Genomic DNA, 25836 nt, shown 5'->3' with positions numbered 1-25836 from the left:
TAGGCTAATAATTAAAAATCTAGTACATTTTTAAATTCAGCATATCAAAGAACCCCAAGGATTCAATTTTTGTTAAAATCAAACTAAGTTTAATTTTGGACCCTTTGGACCTTAATGTAGACCAATTTGAAAACGGGACCAAAAATTAAGAATCTACATACATAGTTAGATTCGGCATATCAAAGAACCCCAATTATTCAATTTTTGATGAAATCACACAAAGTTCAATTTTGGACCCTTTGGGCCCCTTATTCCTAAACTGTTAGGACCAAAACTCCCAAAATCAAACCCAACCTTCCTTTTATGGTCATAAACCTTGTGTTTAAATTCATAGATTTCTATTTACTTATACTAAAGTTATGGTGCAAAAACCAAAAATAATGCTTATTTGGGCCCCTTTTTGGCCCCTAATTCATAAACTGTTGTGACCTCAACTCCAAAAATCAATCCCAACCTTCCTTTTGTGGTCATAAACCTTGTGCTAAAATTTCATAGATTTCTATTTACTTATACTAAAGTTATTGTGCGAAAACCAAGAATAATGCTTATTTGGGCCCTTTTTTGGCCCTTAATTCCTAAACTGTTGGAACCAAAACCCCCAAAATCAATCCCAACCTTCCTTTTGTGGTCATAAACCTTGTGTCAAAATTTCATAGATTTCTATTCACTTAAACTAAAGTTATAGTGCGAAAACCAAGAAAATGCTTATTTGGGCCCTTTTTGGCCCCTAATTCCTAAAATGTTGGGACCAAAACTCCCAAAATCAATACCAACCTTCCTTTTGTGGTCATAAACCTTGTGTTAAAATTTCATAGATTTCCATTCACTTTTACTAAAGTTAGAGTGCGAAAACTAAAAGTATTCAGACGACGACGACGACGACGACGACGACGACGACGCCAACGTGATAGCAATATACGACGAAAATTTTTTCAAATTTTGCGGTCGTATAAAAAAATCTTCAAGTTTTCCATTTGTAAAGGAGCATAACCCTAGAATGGTAATCAAAGTGCTTGTAATCAGTGAATGGTTAAGACTGCTTTAATTTATCAGTTGGTAGTAAAGTGAATATTGCACTTTATATTGTATATAGCATTGATTTAAGTTGATTCAACTACTATTCTGGACAAAGAAAGATAACTCCAATTTTCAAAGAAGATTCCATAAAGCATTGGTTTTAGGTGATTCAACAACCATTTTGGACAAAGAAAGATAACTCCAATTTATTGTTTTGAAACCACAAAATTGCTTGTTTTAGTCCCTTTATTCCCAGACTGTTTGCCCCATAACCCACAAAATATATCCCAACCTTCAACTTATGGTATTAAACATTGTGGTACAATTTCAGAACAACTGAAATACTTATACACAACTTTTTGTACTGACACTAGATAAATGCTTGTTTTGCTAATTTCTAAACCCCCAAAATCAATCCCAAGCTTCCTTTTGTGGTTATAAACATTGTGTTAAAATTTTATTGATTTCTATTTACTTATACTAAAGTTGTTATCCAGAAACCATCTGTCTTCGGAAGACGCTGACGACAACGATGTGATACCAATATACAACCGCAAAAATGTTTGGGGTAGTATAAACAAGAGTGCACACGCTGAAATGTCTCGCCTTCTATACTAATCATTGATATTATGTTGATAGTCCTAAGTATAAGCTAAGCTTTATTACAACTGTCACATAAACTTAACATTAACCAAGATAACTAAACAAAGACCAATGAACCTTGAAAAAGAGGTCCAGGTCAGATGAACCATGCCAGGCAGACAGGTACAGCTATCAATGCTTCTATACAACATATATAGTTGACACATTACTTATAGTTTAAGAAAAATAGACCAAAACACAAAAACTTAACACTGTGCAATGAACCGTGAAAATGAGGTCACGGTTAAATAAAACCTGCTCGAATGACATAAAGATCATAAAATATTTCCATACACCAAATATAGTTGACCTATGGCATATAGCATTAGATAAAAAGACCAAAACTCAAAAACTTAACTTTGACCACTGAACCATGAAAATGAGGTCAAGGTCACATGACATCTGCCCGCTAGACATGTACACTTAACAATCATTCCATACAACAAATATAGTAGACCTATTGCATATGGTATGAGAAAAACAGACCAAAACACAAAAATTTAACTATAACCACTGAACCATGAAAATGAGGTCAAGGTCAGATGACACCTGCCAGTTGGACATGTACACCTTACAGTCCTTCCATACACCGAATATACTAGCCCTATTGCTTATAGTATCTGAGATATGGACTTGACCACCAAAACTTAACCTTGTTCACTGATCCATGAAATGAGGTCGAGGTCAAGTGAAAACTGTCTGACAGACACGAGGACCTTGCAAGGTACGCACATATCAAATATAGTTATCCTATTACTTATAATAAGAGAGAATTCAACATTACAAAAAATTTGAACTTTTTTTTCAAGTGGTCACTGAACCATGAAAATGAGGTCAAGGACATTGGACATGTGACTGACGGAAACTTTGTAACATGAAGCATCTATATACAAAGTATGAAGCATCCAGGTCTTCCACCTTCTAAAATATAAAGCTTTTAAGAAGTGAGCTAACGCCGCCGCCGCCGCCGGATCACTATCCCTATGTCGAGCTTTCTGCAACAAAAGTTGCAGGCTCGACAAAAATGATTATGATACATGTATGTTATATCATAAATATAAGATAACAATACATATGACTTTAACAGGATGGAAGATAACAACCTTCACTAGAATTGTCCCTCAAATGATGAAGTAATCTTAAAATTATCCTGGGCATCATTATCTCTGCTACAACCAACAAATCCTGTGGCGGGGTAAAATTCTGTGTCTGTCTATCAGGACCATGTCGAGTACAAAACCTGAAACAAAAGGGTAAACATAACAAACTAGATCATGTTCCTTTCATATAAAGAGCTGGATGATAACATTTTAAAATAAATGGCTTAACTAAACAAGACCTCTATTTCTGTATGCAATTGATTGAGGTAACATTTATATTGTCAAAGCATAACTGATTATCATTTCAATAAAAAAAAAACAAGAAAATTTGAAGAAAATGTTCCTTGTGTCAGTAGTGTTGTAAAATTCCAAATAATCTGCAAACAGGAAGTAGCTGCATGGCTGATGTAAAAATTGCTTACATACATGTACTACAACTCACTATAAATAAATTCAAGTCTCAATATAAAATCATTTCCTTCAAGAGAAGCCATGAAAATTTTGACATAATTTTGACATCCAAGACTTTTTGACAGACAGAAGGAAGGTCAATATGAATAGGTTACTAGATCTGCATTTCAGGTAACAAAGCATAAAGACATCATTGTAGATTTAGAAAAAGAGCAGGCTAATGCTGCTACAAGGCAGCACTAGCACCCCCAAAGTGGAAAGAGATTAATATAAGTTGTTTCCCAATCCACTATAAATAAATATGTTTAAACTACATTTTTTTGTAACAAAGCATAACATGATTATAATGTCAACAAAGGAACACATATTCAGTGTATATTAAAACCATAAATATTGCATTTCTTACCCTTCTTTTTTCATGACACTAACATCCCCACAGTCACAGGCACCACCAGCTTGGCTACGGAACATGTTGAAGTCATGCCCTTCATGATTCCCTGCCTGGAAACACTCTGCACATAACGACATACATGGTGATATACCACATGTCCTACATCTATAGGCCACAAAATTAGCTGTCCACACCAGTCCACATATCACAGCATTGTCATATTTTCTAACTGAAAGTAAATTTGTTATAAAATTAATGTATACAAAGAAAATGCTTCAAAAAAAAGCAGGGCTCACACTAGCTTGCAACTGGGGCAATAGTTGCTTAACCCGTCTGTCACTTCGACAGACCATAAAAAGTGATATCTGGTCGCCAAGTACAGTTGTATTGTAGTTCCTGATACTCACTTTCAGTCACTTGCGTCATCAGCAATTTTCGATTTTTACCAAGAATGATGAAATGAAATTGTTTTACCTTCTTCTTTTGAGTATACATTTGTACATGGTAATATATATCTTTTTATCAGATTTCATAATACAAAAACATTTTTGTCATTACCTTCATGACCTTTAATAGTTTTAAAAGATAAAATGTTTACAAAGTTTATATTAATAAAATTATTTAACACCCTGTCTGTTAACATGGTTAATGTATCTTTTTTTTTATCATCTTTTAATATCACAATAAAATATTCGAATGAACTAATTTTATAAAGTTGTTGCAGTTTAATTTTTGATTCCTTTCAAATAACTGGCAATGACTGAGATTTTCTTTGGGGGGTTTTGATTTTCAAGAACATATCCATTTTGTAAATCTTTTATATTTTAGTTATATCAAGGATTTGAGGTTTGTATAGTCATACAAATCAGCGGCGGATTCAAAATTTTTCGTTAGTGGGGGCCCACTGACTGCCTAAGAGGGGACCCGTTCTAGTCATGCTTCAGTGATTCCCTATACAATCAACCAATTTTTTCAAAAAAAAGGGGGGCCCAGCCCCCTGAAAAACCCTCTAAATCCGCCTCTGCAGATCCTTTGTTATATGTAGTTGTATATTTAAACAAGTCTAAATTGAAAACAACATATTTATATAACATGTATATGTAAATCATTCATTGTGATTAATTTTCTCTTATCATGCATTATGTTTTATTTACATTATGTGTCATATTGTATCTGTTATGTATAGTGTACACCTGGATATCACAATGCCATGTTTATCATATGTGACTTATCCATTTAAATAATTTAATTATAAATGTACTAAAATTACCATATTTGCTTATTAATGTTCTTGTTTTTAGTATTGACATTTCATTTAGTACAATGTACTTGCTTTTGTGTAATCATGCCAGTGTTTGTAATAATTGACTTATTGTGCAAACCTATCATCTTAGAAAAAATTATGCAAATACCCATGATTCTTGACTGACTTATCTTGTACAACAGTGATTTTATTTGTACCAGAAAACAAACTTGATGTCTGCTTTCTTTCAACCAAAAGAAAAGAGTTAAAAAAATCAAGATGCATTTCTACAGTTTTCATATGAAGTATTCACTTAATTCATAAGTGGGGCTAGTTGGTGAAGCTTTAATTCAGTACAGTTAAATACTTTTATTCAATAGTGGAGCAAGTTGGCAGACTATTAATCATAAATGAATGGGATAACACTATTATTCACAAGTGGGGCGAGTTGTCAGACCTACATTCAACGGGATTGCATCCTTTTTCTTAAGTCTATACTAACTAAGTATTGATTGTTTGGTTGGGTTGTTGTCTCTTTGACATATTCCCATATTTCTATTCTCAATAAATATAAGTTGTAATGACTAAATTCATCATGGTTTTTCTATTTTTCGATATACATGTAAGTGGATGATGAGTTGGCAGACCTTTGTTGAACAGGATTTGAACCTTTTCAAAGGCGGGAAGAGTTCTCATACCTGTGTTCAATGGGATTTTACCCCCTTTTTATAAGTGGGAGTGCTTTGGTAAACAAGAGTTGGTATTATAAAGAAGATGAGTGGGGCGAATTTTAAGCAAATTGTGAGAGTTGGTGAAAAAGAATGTAGGACAGAAAGTCACAGGACAAATAGTCACAGACAATACGTCATGGACAAAAAGTCACAATTCAATTTTTCTGATTATTTTCTTTGAATAAAAAACGCTTATTTCTACAAAAACATTTTTGTATTTTTTTTTAACTATTGTATATAAACCAACTTTGTGAACAAAATTTATCAAAAAAATATCAAAGATGATCAAATAATTAAAAAAACAAAATGTCAAAGTGGCTTGGAACTTAAATGGCTTCATGGTCCCCAGGAATCTTTCTTATGCATGATTAAAATTAAATAACTCTCCATTTTTCAAGTATAATGACACATTTCCTAAACTTTAATATGAATATATGTGTTAAAAAGTAAATATTTCAAGATATTTCGCTTATATATTCAAACAATTTTCATCAGCTTACAGTGGCTGATCCAGAAATTTTTATAAGTGGGGGCCCACAGACTGACTTAAGGTGGTACCTAACACTACAGGGAGATAACTCTGTAAAGTCAGCTTAACGTTTTAATTACGTTGTGTTGTAAAGGGAATATTAAGCTTCTCAATGATCAAAATTGGTGTTTGTCAAACTGCTACATGTATATAACCAGTGTAATTTTTCTGACAAAACGGTTGGTTCAAAATTTTTGAAATTTTTATATTTTTGTTAAAGGGTCAAAGTAAATATTTTGACAAAATTTTATGAAAATTAAACGCGCCAAATTAATTTTAGTGAAAGTGTTGGGTACCACCTTAAATCCGCCTTTGGATTATTTGTGACTTTATATCCGGTGACTTTTTGTCCTGTGACTTTCTGTCCGTTTACCGGTGAAAAAGTGGGGAGATAATAGACCACTTTCGAGTTCATCCGTCACAGGAAAAAAATTGTCAATTATACGCGCCTTTGAGACGTCATTTACCAGATAGAGGGGCTCGCCTGTATCCCTGCACTATAAACGTTCATCAAGCGTCTTAGTGATCGTCATTGTGCAGGATAAACTAGAAATAAAGTTTTGTTCAGTAGGTACTTAATCACATTTCCCTAATGACAGCTGTGTAGATTGTCAATTATGCGAATTAAATTTGCCGAAAAATTCGTGCAATATAGCTTTTAAAGTTTTTAACCACTCGCTCAACATGGAAATGGAAGTGACGACGCACCTAAACGCACGAGTGACGGAAATGCATCGAAATCGAAAGTTGTCTATTAGGTGTACCGTTTGGGGCCAGTTGTTATTGACTCAGTTTGATTGATACTTTGCTTGATGATCCAGTTTTGAAATATTGAGAATATATGGTATTACCATTTTTTGAAAATTCATCGAAAGTAACTCCACCAGCTATCAGCCATCTGCACCAATCTAAAACATCAACATCATCAATCGACTTATTTCTGGGATCAAACAAATAGTTCATAAACTCATGAAGACTTTTATTTCCACTCTTCCTGAAACACTCCGACTTGAAGTGAGTGGCAACAGTCCTCTTCCCCCTTTTTAACAATGCATTCACTTCTGGAGCTGCCATTTTGATGTTTCCATGACAGACTTAAATGTTTCAGCGACTATTTTGCAGTGGAAATGTTGACTTAGACGTTAGAACATTTAAAGGTTAGATACCATCATTAAATGCCTTAAGTAGCATCATAATGTAAGGGTTTACATAGGTATAAAGGTATTGTTTGGCTTTTGTTGACAAAGATTTCTGACGATAAGTAAAGACATTGACAGGTACCCAAATTACGGAATATGGTAAAAAACGAATTTACAGTCTTACTAAATAGCGATCAGAAGAATATTAGGGGACGACCATTTGATATTCTGGGGGAGGGGAGGAGGATTTGTTTTGGATCGGTTATTTATTTTTGTAAACTAAGAGGACAGGTTATCTATTTTCTGCACTATTGAAGTAAGATTTTTCACTACTATATTTACATTGTGAACTCGCCTAACACTTTAGTCCATAAAATATATAATAATGTAGAGAAAACAAGTAAATGGGTTAACATTGTAAAAGACTGGTTAAATAAATTAGGTTTTGGCCATCTCACTTTTGATACTATTAATCTAAAATATCACATAAATACTATCCAACAAAGAATCTTTGATCAGGCTTATCAAATTATGATCGAATTGTTCTATCAATAACTTGATGTGAAAAATTAAATATCTTTTTCCATACTAAAAGAATAAGAAAAAAGACCCCCATATATTGATATATGTAAACTCAAAACTGACCGATCAGTTTTCAGTAAATTTAAACTAAATGTCCATTCCCTAGCAATTGAAAGAGGGCGTTATACCCGGCAACATTGAAAGAAGTAAACGCATTTGCTTATCCTGTAACAGACAAGAAATTGAGGATGAATACCATTTTTTCTCAATCTGTCCATGCTATACATCATTGGGGGATACCTATATACAAAATATTAATAAAAATCTTAATTTCAATTTTATTAAAATGTAGTCCGCTATAACACTCGGAAGAATTTGACTGCACTTTTAGATAGCAGTCTACCAGTCATGCTTTTTATTGAGAACATCTGCATAACTTGTCATTCTTTTAATATGCAACCTAGTTTTTGTTTGTGTTCTTTTTTTAATTGTTCATGATCATTAATAATGTGTTAACTGTCGATATTTATAATTTTTTTCTTCGCTGTGAATACCACTGTCACTCTAATATAATTATAATCAATTTAACTATTGTCAGTTTATTGTCTTCATTTTGTATGCCATAACCATTTAATGTAAATGTGTCTGTGCTAATGAATAATTGTCTATTGTCTATTTATAATATTTGAAAATATACAATTTTACATTATTTGTTTATTATAAATGATACATGTATAGTCAAGTCATTATGTATCATTTAATCAGAATTAATCATTATCCTCTGCAAAAATGAATCTTCTATATTCCCAACTGCATATACATGTATTGCATACACAGTATTTAAGTTTGGTTGTATCTAGCCTTTTTTTTTAAAAAAAAACATTGGCAATCATGATTGGCCGAGCGGAGCGAGTCAAAAAAAAATTGAAGGGTTTTGGAGCCACTCAAGGCCCAAGAAGCTATAGAACAAATGATGCAAAATCGTGGTTTTTGATCCCCAGACCCTTTCTTAATCTGAAAATGCAAGTTCTGTTTTAATAATTTTTTGACAATATTTTGGTTTCGAAGCAAAATGTATAGATTCAGTGTAAGACTTACGTTTCTAGGGACAACATCAAAAGACCAATATGCATCATAAAGGTTCGTTCGTTCGTTCGTTCGTTCGTGCGTTCGTGCGTGCGTGCGTGCGTGCGTGCGTGCGATGAATGAGTGAATGAACGTTTATGCTATATATATATTGATATATACCTCAAACCTGTCATGTACAATGATTCGTAAAAGTTAGATTCTGATACTCCTTGCTATACAAACCATTAGTATAACCAAATGAGAATCTAAAAGTTTATTAAGAAACTGATCACTAAACAAATCATTAGCATAAGCATTTCAAAAAGCATTCACTACTGAATCATCTGCAGATCCAATACCAGTAAAAAACTTATCATCACATCCACCAATGAATGAAATTAAAATATCAGAAAAGGGCGTCAACAAACTTCTTCATAACATCAACCCGAATAAAGCCACAGGCCCTGATGAACTATGTGGAAAGGTCTTAAAGGAAATGAAAGATCATCTTAAAGTCCTATCATCACACTCATCTTTCAAAAGTCAATTAATACTCATAAAATACCCACAGACTGGAAACATGCAAATGTCTGTCCTGCATTCAAAAAAGGCGACAAAAACAATGCCATAAATTACAGGCCAATTTCACAAACATGTATACTTTGCAAAATTATGGAGCATATCATAGCTAGTCAAATAATGGAACATCTCGAAAAAAAAAAACAATATTTTATATGATTTACAATATGGTTTCAGATTAAAACGCTCTTGTGAGACACAATTACTATCTTTCATACAGGACCTTGCAAGAGACAACAATAACAACATACAAACTGATGTCGTTGTGATGGACTTTGCCAAAGCTTTTGACAAAGTCCCTCACATGCAAAAGGTTACTTTACAAATTTTAAAAAATATTACGGCATAAACAATAATACCTTAATTGGAATGGATTGGTGATTTTTTACACCATCGTACACAAACAGTCATGCTAGATGGAGAACAATCAGAAAAAATTGGGGTAACATCTGGAGTGCCACAGGGCACTGTCCTTGGCCCAATCTTATTCCTTATTTACATAAATGATTTCCCAGTATATTTACAACACAGCACCTTAATGTTATTTGCCGATGACAGCATTATCTATAGAAACATCAAAAACATAGATGATGCATCCAAACTACAACAGGATTTAAATTCAGCGGCACAATGGGAAAAAGACTAATTAATGTCATTTCACACAGACAACCAGTCAACCATGACAACATCCTTCATGGTCACATTCTCCAAACTGAAACAGCTACAAAATATTTAGGCGTAACCATCCAATCTGATCTTAAATGGAATAAACACATAAATAATATAACAGCTAATGCAAATTGTCAACTTAATTTCCTAAAACGTAACGTTAAAGTTTCATCCAAACAAATTAAAGAAAGGGCATACATGTCATTAGTTAGACCTAAATTTGAGTACAGCTCTTGCGTCTGGGACCCTTACAACAAAAACCAAATCAACTAAATTGAGATGATCCAACAAAGAGCTCCTCGCTATACATGTAAGAGATACTACAATGCCAGCTCTTTCTCAAATATGCTTGATCACCTACAGTGGCCAACATAAGAGACGTATACAAACAAGACTAGTGGTATTCTATAAGATTATACACCAATACATAGCAATTTACCCTAAAGATCTTCTAGTTCAATCAGACAGTAGAACAAGATATAAACATACCAACCACTTTACGACAAATTCAAACAAATAAAGATTCTTACAAGTTCTCATTTTATCCACATACAATAGTACAATGGAACCTACTACATTTTGTACCTACATCAGCAATCTTTTGTACAACAGTCCGGCGACGGCTTTAAAGAGCAGATTTCTATATCTGCTCTTTCACAAATATTCTAAAAACTGCATAACATGTACATAGTTTTACCAAGAAATATACATAGGATAACAATCCACAAAAAAAAGATTACTGTTATATTTTACTTTATTTTTCTATGCACCAATGTAATGTAACGTAATACTGAGACTACTTTTAGTCTCAGCGTAAACGGCTTTACTGAAAATTTATTTCTTTTAAATTGTAAACAAGCCACGCATGCAACGGTACGTAATAGTCAAAGTTGTGACTGAGTGCAGAAATATGAAGATAGATAGATAGATAACTAAAGGAGAAGAAGGTACATAAAATATGACGCTAGCTCTCAATGTAAGAAAAATCTTGGAATGTTCGTTTCACAACAATTATTCCTAAAAATTGAAATAACGTAAATCTTCAATGTTGAAGGTTCAAATAGTATGCAAGCGGGTTTTCCAAAACAATCTTAATATAGCGGGAAGAGAATATTACGTAAATTTTAGTTTGTTTGTAAACTAGAAAGTTATTCAAGGAGTGAAATTTCTTCATTATGAACTGTGATAAAGACAGACCTATCAAAAAGTGAAATTTGAAAACAAAAAGCATTATTAAGTTTGCGATGTACAAAATATTTGGCACATACATGTACTCGGCATACATTTTTCACAGCAGAACATTGAATATTAGTTGAAAACGTACAGAATAGACACTAAATATGGAGAAAAAGATCCAGGTTCAAGAGCTGCTGGGTTCAATAACAAAAAATCTGGAATGTTCAATATGGTAATTACTGTTACACAGGTTTGGAAGATTTACCTCAAACAGGTTCTTCTTTGGGGTCAGTGTCTGTATGTACCCGCATGCGTGGATGCATAGCCAAATGTGCCTTTGTAGAATAGGGGTACCCACCTCTGCTTTTATAATTTAATGTCAATGGATCCAGAACAAAATGTTACATTTATTAACCAGGAAATTATCGCAATTAGTGAAAAAAAATTGATTACTCATGACCATGTACGGGAAATTACAAAAAAAAATTGAAAATTGCTGAAGTATATAGTGTATCAGGATACGGGAAACTGACAAAACAGTAAGCGGGATCCGGGACCAGAACCCCTTAATGAGACCCCAATGACAGTCATTCCACAGGCATTTCTACCCATGTGACATGCGTTTTTGACACAGATACATGTATTATGAAAATGTTTGTCATGAGAAATATGAATATCAATAACAAATCAAGAATACCGAAAAATTGTGTTATCGCATACATGTGGAAGAATATCTCAACATGCTCAAAAACATTTTGGAACCCCAAAAAAAGAAATTGCTTAATGTTAAAATTTATTTCTATTGATGTTCAAGTAAGATTGGCAGACTCATATCCATGATAATGCCTTGGTTTGGATGTTGGGTTGTTGTCTCATTGTCATATCCATTAGAGGCATAAATATTGTTATATTTGATGAGATGACATCAAATCATATTTTGAACTTACGAAAAAGAAGATGTGGTATGATTGCCAATGAGACAACTATCCACAAACGACCAAAATGACACAGACATTAACATCTATAGGTCACCGTACGGCCTTCAACAATGAGCAAAGCCCATACCGCATTAGTCTCAAACTGAAACTTTAAACTCTAAATTTGAAGTTTGAATGGCCTTCTTCGACATTTTAATCATCTAATGAAATAATATTTATTAGAGATAATTTAGAACAATGTATGGACAATGATGGAGAAAGTGATTTTGTTGTTAAATGCTTTTTACTGCAGAATAAGAAAAAAAGTGTGATATATTTATTCAAGGAATTATGTTTCTGTACATTGGACATGTGGGCAATTGTATAATCATGCAAGTTTTGTTTTCATGGCATATCTATTGCTCTTGTATTTGTTTTGGAAGTATGCCATTATACATGTATGTTTTTTTTTCTTTTTCAGTCTTGAACTCTTGAATAATCCAGTGTCAACAAATTGTGACCATCCATTCTGCAGGTAGGTGTCCATGTTCATGTACATGCCTCTAAATAATACAATATCCATTAAAAGGTGTCTGCCCTCTCTTTAGCTATAGTCTTGGCAAAGTGGGGAAGTATATTCTGCAAGTAAAAGTAATTACTAATGATGCATGCCCTCTTAGAGTCTCTATAGTTAAAGTGGGGAAGTATATTCTGCAAGTAAAAGTAATTACTGTTGATGCATGCCCTCTTAGAGTCTATAGCTTAAGTGGGACGTACATTTTGTTTTGGGGGCAGAAATAGTCATGGGCTGTAAAATTATAGAGCCATGTCTTGTCAGAATAAAGAATGCGTTGTGAAGAGAGATTATTAGGCTCTCTGCACACTAGAAACCCTTGCAACATATTTTTCATGGATCTGTAGGTAGTTGTATGTGTAAATTTCTGCACTTGTGAGTGTCTAACATTTCCTTTTAGACATAAAGAGAACACCAGTCAATCAATAAGCAATGTTTAATTTAAAAATTTTACAATGTACAAATAAAACAATCTTTACCCACCTCAGTGCTATCAAGCACTTATTAAGTCTTAACATGTATCTCAGAAATTATACAAAATTACACATAGACTCATTTCTTCTTAATACCATACTGTATAGTCAGCTATAAAAGGCCTCATACTGAACAATGTAAAAATTCAATTGAGAAAACAAACTAATTTATAACAAAACAGTTTGCCAAAAACAAATACATGTACGAAACACATGAACCAACGACAACCACTAAATTACAGACTCCTGACTTGGGACTGGCAAATATAGTATGGTGAGGTTATAAAATACAAGAAACATAAATATTGGAACTTAATCTTGGAATATAATATTAAGAGGAAAAAACTGGCAGAAAATTTTAAAGGGAAAGCATGTTGAATTTAATGAAAGAATTTGTTCTTTCTTTAACATAATTATTTCTATTGTTTTGCAGATTCTGTATTTTAGAGTTTTTAGAAAAGAAGAGATCAGTACCTTGTCCACTATGTAAAGCTCCTATCACTAAAAGGTAATTAAGAAATAGAACAAAAAATAAAAGATCTATCTGGTATAATCAATCAGATTTAAAATAACATGTATTGTATCGTTAGAAAATGTAGTTAAATGATGATATTTTATTGAATAAATTGAAATTTTTAATCCTCTATTACAGACAAATATTTTTCTTCTTACTAGAATTTCATATTGACCAGAATGAATTGGTGTTGAAACCTTCACAGAGATGTGCTACCACTTAGATTTCAGTGGTGAGATGGAGTCAACAAAAGATCTCGGTAACAAACTGTTCAAGACAATATAATTGAAGATATTTTTTGTTTGAGATTTGACCTCCCTATCAGTAGACTTATTTTCAAAATAAGATTTCAATTTTGTTTTAATGTCAAGAAATTTCATTAATAAAAAAAAGTTGATTTTTTTTCAGGAGCTTAAATGAAAGACCACAGTTAAACAGTATGGTGGAGGGTGTGAGAAGCTTGATCAAAGCTTTTCAAGAAGACACAGGGGCTATCTGTATGTTGTTTTTGTTGTTGTCTAGCCTGCAACATGTTTTGCAAACGCCAGACATATTGATCCTACATTACATCTAAGCATTGTCAGGGATGTCAACATTTAGGTTCTGTCTGTAGTGGGAGTTTTCTTAACATCAATAAATTTTTGTTTCAAAAATTCAATATGGAACATATATTACATTATTGGTTTATTACTACAATCAGTAAATTTGTCAGAAAAATTACATGAAACTTGGTCAGTGGTTTTTTATAACTCTTATTGCAGTTAACATTACAGTCTGGGCTGAATTTTTGAACATAAAATTTCATGAAAAGTTATGAAACTTTGACAAAACTCTTTTCAAGGTCAAGATTTAGAATCTGAAGATAAATTTTGGATTTATTTAAAGTTCTGTATTTTTCAGGCAAGACACAGGCTAAAATTCGAAATAATTTTTCAATAGCTGTTATCACAATGAATCTTAAAACAATGACTAGATAGAAACCATGTCTATATTTCAAAGTTTAAGGATATATTTTCTCTTTATGATGTGATAATCCTGATAAGTATCAATTTCACTTTTCCACAATATTCAATGAAAACAGGGCAGTTTGATTATTTTTCCATACCAGAAACAACTAATTAGCCCATGTTTGAACAAAAAATAATCTTAACATTTTAACTTAATAATAGTTTGACTAACACTTTGCTATATTATGTTTCCTAGAATTAAATTTCATTAAAATCCATTAGTTATATCAAATTTCACACAAAAAATACTATATATTTCAGTTCAAAAGGATACAGATATCGATTTTGAAATATTCTGTGTTTAAATTTTGTGTTTACAAATATTTTTTTATACTAAGGACCAACTGAATAGATCTGTTTATGCATTTCTCTAAGTGTTGTTTATCCTTTTGTAGTTTCTCCTCCAAGAGGTCTTCCATCCATGAACTTAACTCCATGTACACCAGAACCATTACCATGCAAAGCAGCAAGGGGCACTAAGAGAAAAATAATTGTAGAATCACCTAAGGTATATATCAGAACATTTAACTTTATCACAGAATATTTTTCATTTCCATTATGTCACTTTTCTGGATAATAAGTTCAAAGAAAAAGTATATTATGACCTAGATTTGAATTTTGTTCTCTTTGTATGACAGTGTAGAGGACATAGAAATACCAGGTTATTGTCCGTTATTCCATCCATGTGAGTGTATGTCAGTCCTGTTTTGTTAGTTCTCTCACATATAATAATCTATATCAAAGATTTATATCAGCAATGTGTCGGATAATTTTTCAAAATCAGTGATCATCTATTTTTATGCCTACGCCTTTGGAGAGTGGGCATTAAGTTTTACCCTTGTTAGTCCCAAAATTGGTTTCCGTTCTCTGACTTTAGTTTGCCTCTGTCAAATGTTATGAAACTTATACACAATGCATATTACCACAAAACACAGATCAGTTTAGAATTTTGGTGGCGTCACTTTTTTTTTAACCATTCTAGAGTTATGCCCCTTTACAAATGGAAAAATTGTTTTCGTTCTCTTACTTAAAATAGCCTTAACCAAATATTATGAAACTTAAACACAATGCTTATATCCACAAAATACAGATAAAGATTGAATTTTGGTGGTGTCACTTTAACTGTTCTGGAGTTTTGCCCCCTTTACAAAAGGAAATTATGTTCTCTAACTTAAGGTTGCCTCTACCAAATGTTATGAAACTTTACCATGTATGGGGTCTTATTCTTTTCTGGCCTGCAATGCAAATCACAGAATGAGACGTAAGAATAACAATCTGTCAGTGTCTCTGACAGTGTAAACCATTTCTATAAAGCTTCATATTTCAGGACGCCAAAAAACTTGATGCTTCATACTTTTGTTTAAACAAATGTTTTGTTATGAAGTTTCCATCTGTCATGTATCATCAGTCCTTGAAACATTTCAAAAAAGTTTGAGAGTTCAACAAAAATTGGCACCTTCTTACAGTTGATTTGCTCTATCCTCATGTCATATTTAAAATTAGCAGTGCTCAAGGTTGAATATTAATACCATTTTTACACAACATAGCATACTGATAAATTCTTATGTGTTTGATCTTTTGCAGAGAACAGAGACTAAACAGAATTGTAGGCAAAGCAAAAGACGAAAGTCTCTCAATATTCCTGAAACTGAAAAGACAATTTCAGAATCAAGCAGCAAGAGTTTGGCCATTGAAGATCAGTGTGATTTATTAAAGTATCTTGATCAGGGATCTTGTGGCGCTGAAAGTAGTCATTCTGAAGAAAAAACAAAAAACCTGGAAACATCAGCGAAACAGTTAAAACATGAATTGCGAAAACGTAACGTGAAAATAGTCAAACAGAATATCCTACCAAAAGATATAACTGAATTGAAAAATGATGAAAAACAGAAAGTACCAAGGGGTTACGGTTTAAGAAGTCCAAAAAGAGTAAATTATAATGTTGATAGTCAAGACAAAGACAACCTTAGTCCAACAAGCAAAAGTGATCTTTATAATTTTAATGATTCACCTATAACACCTGTGCATTTATTAAGACATCAAAGGGACAATTTACAGGTAAAACAAGGTTCTCAATTGAAAATGGAGGATACTGGCTTTAAACATATTAAAAGTACTAACAATAGCTTAAATGACACTCGAATTAGTCATGAAAGATTTGAGACAAGAAAAGAAAAAGAATTTACAATTGGAAACAAGGCAATTGATTCTGCTTTAACAGTTAAAAAAAATAATCTGATTGTTGCAAGTCAAGATCAGGCATCTCCAGATTTCCAACCAAAGGAAAGACAACTGTTTGCAGATAAAACATATAAAAGGCAGAAAAATAATTCAAATGCAGATAAAACATATAAAAGGCAGAGAGATAAGGCAAGTGATGTCCAAATAAAGTCTAAGGTTAATTCATGGCTAACAGATAATCCTGTTAGCCAAAATAGTGGCAATGGAGAGGAGAATTTAGTTCATGGAATAGCCATTGATGTTCCTATTGAAATTGAGGGGGATGTAGATGAACAAAATCTTTTATTAGAAGATGTTATTGCATTGAATGAGAAAGAGATTGATAAGAAAAATAGTATGAAAGGGAATAAGGAAAATAGAGCAGAAGTTAATGGAACCTCTGTCATCGAATCAGAAGAAGGAAATAATAGAATTGACACAATTGAGACAGATGCTGCAGATTTTAACAATTTAGGAATGAGACCTTTAGCTTCACAAAAGAGAAGAATTTTCAAATCTAAGCCAACAGCCCAATCAACCTCAGTTTGTCAGAAAAAGGGTGTGCTTGTAATAAAGAAAGTGTCCCCATCAGGCAACACTTCCTCTAAATCAACACACCAAAACATTGTTTCTGTTGAGAAAGAGCCTTACATTGATCCATTTGAATTCAAATCCAGTCAGAAAACACCTGTTATTCCAGAATCCAAGAAAAGTAAACATGTCAAGAAACAACAAAAAGATCAAATGAAAGGCAAACTAGATTTTATGAGTGGGAATACTACAAATATAAAACAGAAAGAATCGGGTGAAAGAAGTGATGACCAGCAAAAACATACAACAGATAAAATACAAACTAATTCATCTGATCAAGTCAGCTTAATACAAGACACTGAAAATCACAATGGAAGGAAAAAGAGTTATAGTTTGATAGAAAATACAACACTTGTACAAAATCCACAGGTAGTTAACAGCCTGATCTCAGATAACACGGATAGTGAGTTGAGCATAATTCCAGGTAGTTTTGAGGATTCTACACTTTCAGGAAAAAGCAAGAAAGGAAGAAGATTATCAAACAAATTAAAGAAGGAAAAACAGGAGGAAGAGACTAATAAAAAGAACATGAAAAAATTAATTGAGACAATAAATTCAGCCGAAGATGAAGATTTGTTGACATGCACTCAAGAAGTTTTACAGCAAAAGAGCTGGAAGGAGGATTCTAACAAAACTTCGTCAGAAGATATAATTCCAGATACTTTTAACGTTCAGATTTCATTGAAAGGAAGGAAATCTGTATCATTTGCATCCAATAATATAGAAATAAGTGGAACCCCTCGCCAGACAAGAAGGTCTGTGCCTATGGTAGTGGATAAGAACAAAGGTAGACTGCTTCCAAAGGAGACCAGAGTGAAAAATGTTCAGAATGGCAACCAGAATTTGTCTGCATCAAGTCAGGTTCAAATGATAAAGCAAAAGAAACAGCAAATCATGGCTAAGAAAACTAAGATTCCTTTTGAATGGGAGGAAAAAGGTATGGAACGACTTATTATATAAATATTGTTTATATGTTATCTATAAACATTATAAAATGAGGTGATGTGGTAAGATTGCAAATGAGACAACTATTCATTAAGACTAGAGGACAAAGCTGTGAACAATTACAGGTATAAGTACATCCTTTAACAATGAGCTATTACAATACCTTATAGTAAGCTACAAAAATGAAAAATACATCTGTTTCAGAGATAATAATTGTGAGGAAAAACTTTGTGGCTGACCAGCATATAAGGATAAAACTTCACAAAGACTTGTAACATATATAAACTAGAGTTTTTATTTAATGTTACTGTTATGGCAGCTTTTTCTGCGGTGTTTTAGGTTTTTTATTTTTTGTGTAGGTTTCAGAGTTTTAGAGCATTATAGTGACACAAATTTTAAAAGTTAATAGAAACAAACAAAATTACAAAGTGTTTTATTTTAAAAACACCATTTGCACAAGTTTTCAATTTATCTAGTACATAGTTAAGCTGAACAATTAGATATCAAGTTGACGACATGGGTATCTTTTAAGTTGGATGTAGAAAATCCATAACCTCCGATTCAAAAAAAAAATTACCACGGACGGAAAACATATCAATCTATTAGTTCAGTAATTTTCATATCTGCCCTTCCATTATGTGACTCAAGAAAAAATTCCCAAAAATAGGTAACAGTTGTATCAAAAAGAGAAAATCGAGTGCACCTTTTTATGTTAGGGCGTGTTTGAGTTGAATATTTTGTCTTGATATCGTACAAACCAAGAAAATTTCATACATCGTCTCGCTTCAGATTCTATCATTTTTATATATATCAAAGATACAGGTTGACTTTATAACACAGTACTAAAAGATGAAATATATGGGGCAAGTGAAATACCTATCTAATGAATCACAAAAACAGAGTAGGTGTGTTCGAATAGCTATTTTTTTTTACTAAAAGTACTTGACGACAGTCTTTCAAGTTGGATGATGAAAATGCATATCTTCGAAAAATTATAATTTTTTGTGTGTGTTAACTAGTTTATAGTCTTCAAACACAAAAAAAATCTAGTCTGCCCTTCCACGAAATATTCAATTAGAATTTTTTTAAATGTTTATGAATTTTCAAAAATTCCACCTGACAACCGATCAGCCAATTGTTTTAAGTTAAATCAATGCAGACAAGATCATTAACTAATGCTCACAATAGTTTTAGCTTTAGATTGACACTATTTTCTTTTAGGATTATATTTTTTTACAGGCTAATTAGTAAACATTACAGTAAACATTTATCGCCTTCTCTAACAAAGAGCTTCAATTCTTTTGTTCTATTTCAACCGGGTTTCCGACTGTTAATTACCATGATAACCAATCACAAAAAAAGTTAAATTGAAAAAAACAATGTAAAAAAAAAAAGCTATAATAAATTTTATTTGTCCAAGGACTTAAGCTGAATGCATTTATGTAGGTATGTATGGAACCAGTCTTTTCATTTTATTAACAAAATTAATAGTATACTCAACTTATAATATGATTAATGATGTCCTTGTATCCAGACATCAACTTTTTTATTTCTGGACAAAATCTTTATTAGGAATATATTTTCCAAACTTTGCATGATTATGCCTGGTTGAAAGTGTAAAACTAAACAGAATTTTTGGTCAAAAACTGTTTTGTCAATAAATCAAATGTCAGCTGTTGATAAGACTAAAGTATTGGAAATATTATAAATTTTGTTATCTTTAAAACCATATGCCAAACTTTTAACAAATATGATTTAATAACACCTCATGGGATTGCGGAACCCCTTATAAATTTTGGGGTTAACAGGTTAAAGATCAATTTCACATCAGCTGTAACAGCCTGTTCATTGCCTGAAGTTTTGACCAATGTTTTTCCAGATGTTATTTTTTTACCTGTATGTCCAACTGCTACCAAACTTAGTATATAATGCGGCCATAATGCCTTATTTACAATTGTTTGTACTGAAGAATTTGATATTTTGATGGACCATACTTTGATCATTTGAATTAAATAAATGTAATACAATGTACATGTACATTCGTTATTAAGATAATTTATATACATATTGATATTGCGCATGTTTAGAGTAAATAGAAATAATTTGTATATTGTGCATGTACAGATAAGACCGAGCAAAATCAGCAGGTGTTAAATTGAAATTCATTTTTTTGTGTATCAGGTCACAACTCTGATGGCAGCACCAGTACTGATGACCTTGACATTCATCCAAGTCAAGAGGAGTTTGAACTGCCATCTCAAGGTATTGGATTTTTACTTTTCTTTATTCTTGTTTAAAGGGGCTTTATAGGAGGGGGGGGGGGGGGGGGGGGGGTTAACCTGTACTGCTTTAAATATATTGGACACTTTTTAATATACTGGTACAATTAAAAAAAAAAATTTAACTAGAATAAAAATTTGTGTGCAAGCGAAGATGCTTGACTATTCCCTTTAGGAAAAAACCCTTCTGTATCCCTTTGCATTTATCAAGCACAATATTGAGTTCAAGTAGTTATTCCCACTTTATTGTTTCAATGAAATACCTGAAAGTAGCTTAAGATAAAGGTATCAATGATATTTTTGACATTTTTAAAGAATTACGATGCATAATAAAATCTCACACCTGCACACACGCACACACATGTTCTTGTGCAGACAGCATAAGAGTTGTTGATTTTTTTCATTATTATTGTATTCAATTCTATCTATGTATAGGAATCAGGTATAAATTGTTTGTCTTTTCCAGATGTTGTGTCACAGGAAACAAATAGTAGTATCATAGAAAATAAAAAAGATTTAACGGGGAAGATTCCCAAACCTCAGAAAGATCCAACACAGGGGATTCCCAAACCTCAGAAGGATCTAACACAGGGGATTCCCAAACCTCAGAAAGATCCAACACTAGGAAATCCCAAACCTCAGGAAGATCCAACACAGCAGAATCTTGAACCTCAGAAAAATGTAATAGTAGATGAAAATAGACATGAACAGATTAAAAGTCAGAATCTTTCAAAGGATAGAAAGGTTAGAAAAAATAAAGATTTGTCACCAAATCTGTCACAGCTTGTGGAAAATTTATCAGAAAATGCAGATGAAAGTGTTCGAACAAATGATAGTAATATTTATGTGGAGAATACACAAGAAAACATTGACATACAGGTTGAAAATGAGATAGAAACAATGGATATCCAGGTTGTACCAGAAAGTGTTGATGATTATATAATGGAAGCTCAAATTGATCCTGAATCTGCTGAAAGGTTACCACCACTTCAAAATCAAAGCTCACAAAATAATAGAATGCAGAGTGAAGATCAGAAACAGATTAACGAAAAAGTATTAACAAAGCAAAAGCAGAAAAAAAATATGATCCAAAATCTCAACGTTACAGAAAGTAATGAATCAGTAGAAATAAGCAGTCAGTCAACTGTATCAACTGTAAATGAAATCCAAGACTCTGATGTTCCTGTGAGGAAAAGCAGGAGTAAGTTACGATCCAGGAAAGTAAAAAGTCAAGATAGTCCTAACTATCGTATAGAAATTCAATCTGTTGTGGAGGACACACCTGTTTCAAATAATTGCCAATCACAATTGAAAAATATGGATGTTTTAAGTGACACAACATCACAAGAAAGTGTTTCAATACTTCTTCCTCCAGAAAAGGGAGATCATTTCAATCCTTTAGGAAGCTCTGCAACAAGAATTGTTGAAAGTGATGAAACTGTAGACCAAGCAAATATAAAAAGACATATTATAAAAAAACCTAAGATTAACTCAAATTCAGTTGATATAGAAATTGATAGCAGTGTTGAAATGATTCCTGCAACAGAATCTGATTCAATGATCAGTTTATCTAACCATTCCATCAAATCAGGAAAACATCAATCACAATCAAGTAGCTCAGCAATTCAGAAAAGAAGGACTTCCACCAGAAATAGTCAAGTAAAAATGGGGAAGACACAAGAAATGTTTCCTGATTCTGATGTTGAAATAATAAGCCAACCACATATCCCTGACCATTTGATGGGAACACCTATAGTCTTATCAGGAACACAGACTTGTAAAGATGAAACTTTGGGAGGTAAAGTTGGCCTTGAGAAACAGTTTGCAGAAAAGAGTAACAGTAGTAATGTTGAGAAAGTCCTGATGACTACAGATTTAGAACAAGACAGCACTCCTCCTGAATGTGAACATGTTGAACATAAAAATAAAAGTGAGGACAAAGTTAATGAAAGAGAAAGTCAACCAGGATACTTAAACCTAGATACAGATGATACATTGCCACCAACCCTAGTGTCACAGAAATCTCTCAATATAAGAAAATCTGCTGAGAAGAAGAGGAGATCTGAAGAGAGACAGTTGGCATGTCAAAATACAGAAGGAGACAGAACAGCTAAAGATAAGTTGGAGACCACAGAAAGTTGTTCTCCTGAGGACATCTTTATGATGGATTCTGAGAAACAGAGCAATTATTCTCAATCCTTACCTCAGAACCAAGAGGGAATTATTTGTTTGGACTTGGAACCATCAGAAGTGCTAACCTCGATTGTTGAACGATCAAGTCAGACATCTCTTTTAAAAAAGAATCAATGTACCCAAGAAATAGAAAATTTTAACAAAACTGGTCAGTTTAAAGACATAATTGTTGCTAAACCAGAAGAAAACATTGATAAAAAGGAAAATGACCCTTTCACACTGAAACCTGAATCTTTGCAGAATATAAGTTCTATTGACAAGGAATTGATAGATCAAGAAAATAAGTCACAGAAACATTTGTCAGACCCAGATAAAGATATCTTAAGTCCTGAAAAAGTGAAAACTGTCAAAGGAAAAAGAACTGTAAGAGGACTTGCTAGAAAGAGGAAAAGCTTAAACCAACAGAATAACACCTGCAGTGAGTCAGCCTCAGAAGAATTAGATAAACAAAAAGACCTTTATGAAATTAATAATGAAATAAGTGAAGGAATCAGAGATCAAACTCTTACATCAGAGAATAGTTATCAAGTGCATATAACCTACAGTTCACCAAAAAAGTCAGAAAATACCAGTCCTTATAGAAATGTTATAAAGAGTCCTTATAAAAATATAATTAAGAGTCCTCACAGTCCTCAAACAGACCAGAAGAATACAGAATTAACACCTACCAAAAGTAATACACCGAAAGCACAAGAAAACATTCCTAAAGCTCAGAAGATTTCTCCTACCTTTACGTTTTCCCCTAAAAAACCTAAGAAAGCCAAAGATGTGAAACTAAATGGCGGGAAACAAAGATTGAGCCAAAAACCAGAGTTACAAAGTCAAAATAAAGAGAACCTTGAGGATAGTGATACAGATGTCATTGTACAAGTAAAACAAAACAATTTTGAAAGATTATTGAGAGACAATATTGCTGACACTGAAATTTCAGAGGAGGAAGATGAAATAATACGTCAGGATAAATTGAATTTCTCAGATGATTTGACTTTAATGGAAGATGATATTGGTGACAAAAGTAAAAATCATTTGGATTTGAAAAACCAAGAATACCAATCTAGAAAATCTAAACCATTTGAAGATCAAGAAACTGCTATTTTGTTGCCAGAGGTTGATAATATCCCAGATTCTTCAACCCCATTGTCAAGAAAAACAATGTCTAATCAAGTGAAGCTTAACAGATCAGGTCAAAATATGAAGATAAAGAAATTTGAGGAGAGAAAAAGTGTACCAGATAGTAATGATGTTGAGTATGATGTAGATATAGAACCCAGTTCACCATTACCTGATCTGATTGGAGGGGACCAGTACAGTGATAACCATCAAGATGTAAGTATTTGTATGGTATCTGTCTTAATTTGAATAGGTTGTTACTTTACCAGTGTTGCCAACATTAGGATTTTGGATAAATTTCAATAGAAATAACTGAATGATTTAGATATACAGTTTACTGTGGTGTATCAGCAGGCCTTCCAATGTTGGTCCTGTTTAAGTGAATGGATTGGGCTGTTTCTCAGTAACTATAGATCAATCAATAATATTTAAAATGTTTATTCATTACTAGGAGTGTGTCTAACTCATTTGACATTAACCTCATTTTAAAGTTTCAATCTTGAAGTGATTAGAATTTACCAACCCTCCATCCTCTATATGTTATTTTGCCTTCATTTAATCAAAAAAGTGAGTTTTACTCTTTAGTAGTCCTGTTTTTATTAAGATCCATGTACATACATAATGTACATGATAGGTTATCAAAATTTTGTATATGAAATATAAAAAGAAGAAGTATATACAATATATTTGACACTTTTGTCGCGCCTGCAACAAAGGTCAACAGTTGTTTAAAAGTTTTCTGCTTAAGTCATTTTGATAGGAACTACTTGTAATACATCAATGTCTATAAGTTTGCATCACTATCAGTACATATCAGTTTGACAACCATTTCAATGTTCTGCCCCCTAGGTTATGGTTACTTTGAATTGATTAGCAATGTTGCTATCCATCATATTGTCTTTTTTTGAATTTTTTGCCGAGTTTGATGATCTATAAAGTAATTCAAATATTGCCACAGTTCAAAAATCTAATAAACATACTTATTAACAAACATCTCTTTACTTTTAGCTGTCAAGTGACTCTGAAGATGAAGATGTAGTGTTGATAAAATCTTGTCATACAGTGCACCATATTGATGGTGAATTTAAACAATCAACGCCTTTCAGTGTGGAGGATAGACAGGACCTAAATGATGTTGTGGAAGTTGACACAGTTGAACCGCCTAATGAAGATCCAATGTCTGATGATGATGGTGAAGTTGTTAGAGTTAAGAAGAAAAGAAGAAGAATAGTTGAGGATGATAGTGACTCATCTAATGGTATATATATTGAATGTAAACAGTAAACATATTGAATGCAAATGTATAAAAGTAAGCAGGAAATAGAATTGGAAAGAACAATTGGTCATTGGTTATTGACATTGTTGCATGATGTCTGCCTGATATGATTGGTTATTGACATTGTTGCATAATGTCTGCCTGATATGATTGGTTATTGACATTGTTGCATTATGTCTGACTGATATGATTGGTTATTGACATTGTTGCATAATGTCTGCCTGATATGATTGGTTATTGACATTGTTGCATGATGTCTGCCTGATATGATTGGTTATTGACATTGTTGCATAATGTCTGCCTGATATGATTGGTTATTGACATTGTTGCATGATGTCTGCCTGATATGATTTATCACTATTGACATTGTTGCATGATGTCTGCCTGATATGATTTATCACTTACTGTTTGGAGCATGTATCAGGCTGTTCAATTGCTTCACATTTAAGAATTGAATGCTTCTTTTTGTAAATTTATTGGGGTGTAAAAGCGTTGACCGAAGTACATTTTGTATGAAGCG

The 25836-nt window shown here is 32.7% G+C and overlaps 2 protein-coding genes across 3 annotated transcripts in view; one reads left to right on the top strand and one right to left on the bottom strand.

Annotated features, from left to right (window-relative positions):
• The window catches only part of LOC143064902 (E3 ubiquitin-protein ligase ubr3-like), a 57493-nt gene extending 50155 nt beyond the window's left edge, over positions 1–7338 (bottom strand). For both annotated transcript variants that reach the window (XM_076238104.1, XM_076238106.1), the window contains exons 1-3: positions 6916–7338; positions 3577–3790; positions 2763–2899 (exon numbers count right to left, since the gene is read on the bottom strand). In XM_076238104.1, the coding sequence (XP_076094219.1) occupies positions 2763–2899; positions 3577–3790; positions 6916–7138 (574 nt within the window). In that variant the 5' untranslated portion in view covers positions 7139–7338. The remainder of the gene's footprint in view (positions 1–2762; positions 2900–3576; positions 3791–6915) is intronic.
• A 3766-nt stretch (positions 7339–11104) lies between these two features.
• The window catches only part of LOC143064901 (uncharacterized), a 31426-nt gene continuing 16694 nt past the window's right edge, over positions 11105–25836 (top strand). The window contains exons 1-9 of the mRNA XM_076238103.1: positions 11105–11449; positions 12616–12669; positions 13615–13689; positions 14104–14192; positions 15098–15210; positions 16287–18450; positions 20640–20720; positions 21204–24256; positions 25049–25298. Coding sequence (XP_076094218.1) covers positions 11382–11449; positions 12616–12669; positions 13615–13689; positions 14104–14192; positions 15098–15210; positions 16287–18450; positions 20640–20720; positions 21204–24256; positions 25049–25298 — 5947 coding nt within the window. The 5' untranslated portion in view covers positions 11105–11381. The remainder of the gene's footprint in view (positions 11450–12615; positions 12670–13614; positions 13690–14103; positions 14193–15097; positions 15211–16286; positions 18451–20639; positions 20721–21203; positions 24257–25048; positions 25299–25836) is intronic.

This window comes from Mytilus galloprovincialis, chromosome 2 (assembly GCF_965363235.1).
Source record: "Mytilus galloprovincialis chromosome 2, xbMytGall1.hap1.1, whole genome shotgun sequence".
NCBI classification, from domain to species: domain Eukaryota; kingdom Metazoa; phylum Mollusca; class Bivalvia; order Mytilida; family Mytilidae; genus Mytilus; species Mytilus galloprovincialis.
Note: the sequence above shows the minus strand (reverse complement) of the source record. Positions and strands in the feature narration are given on the sequence as shown.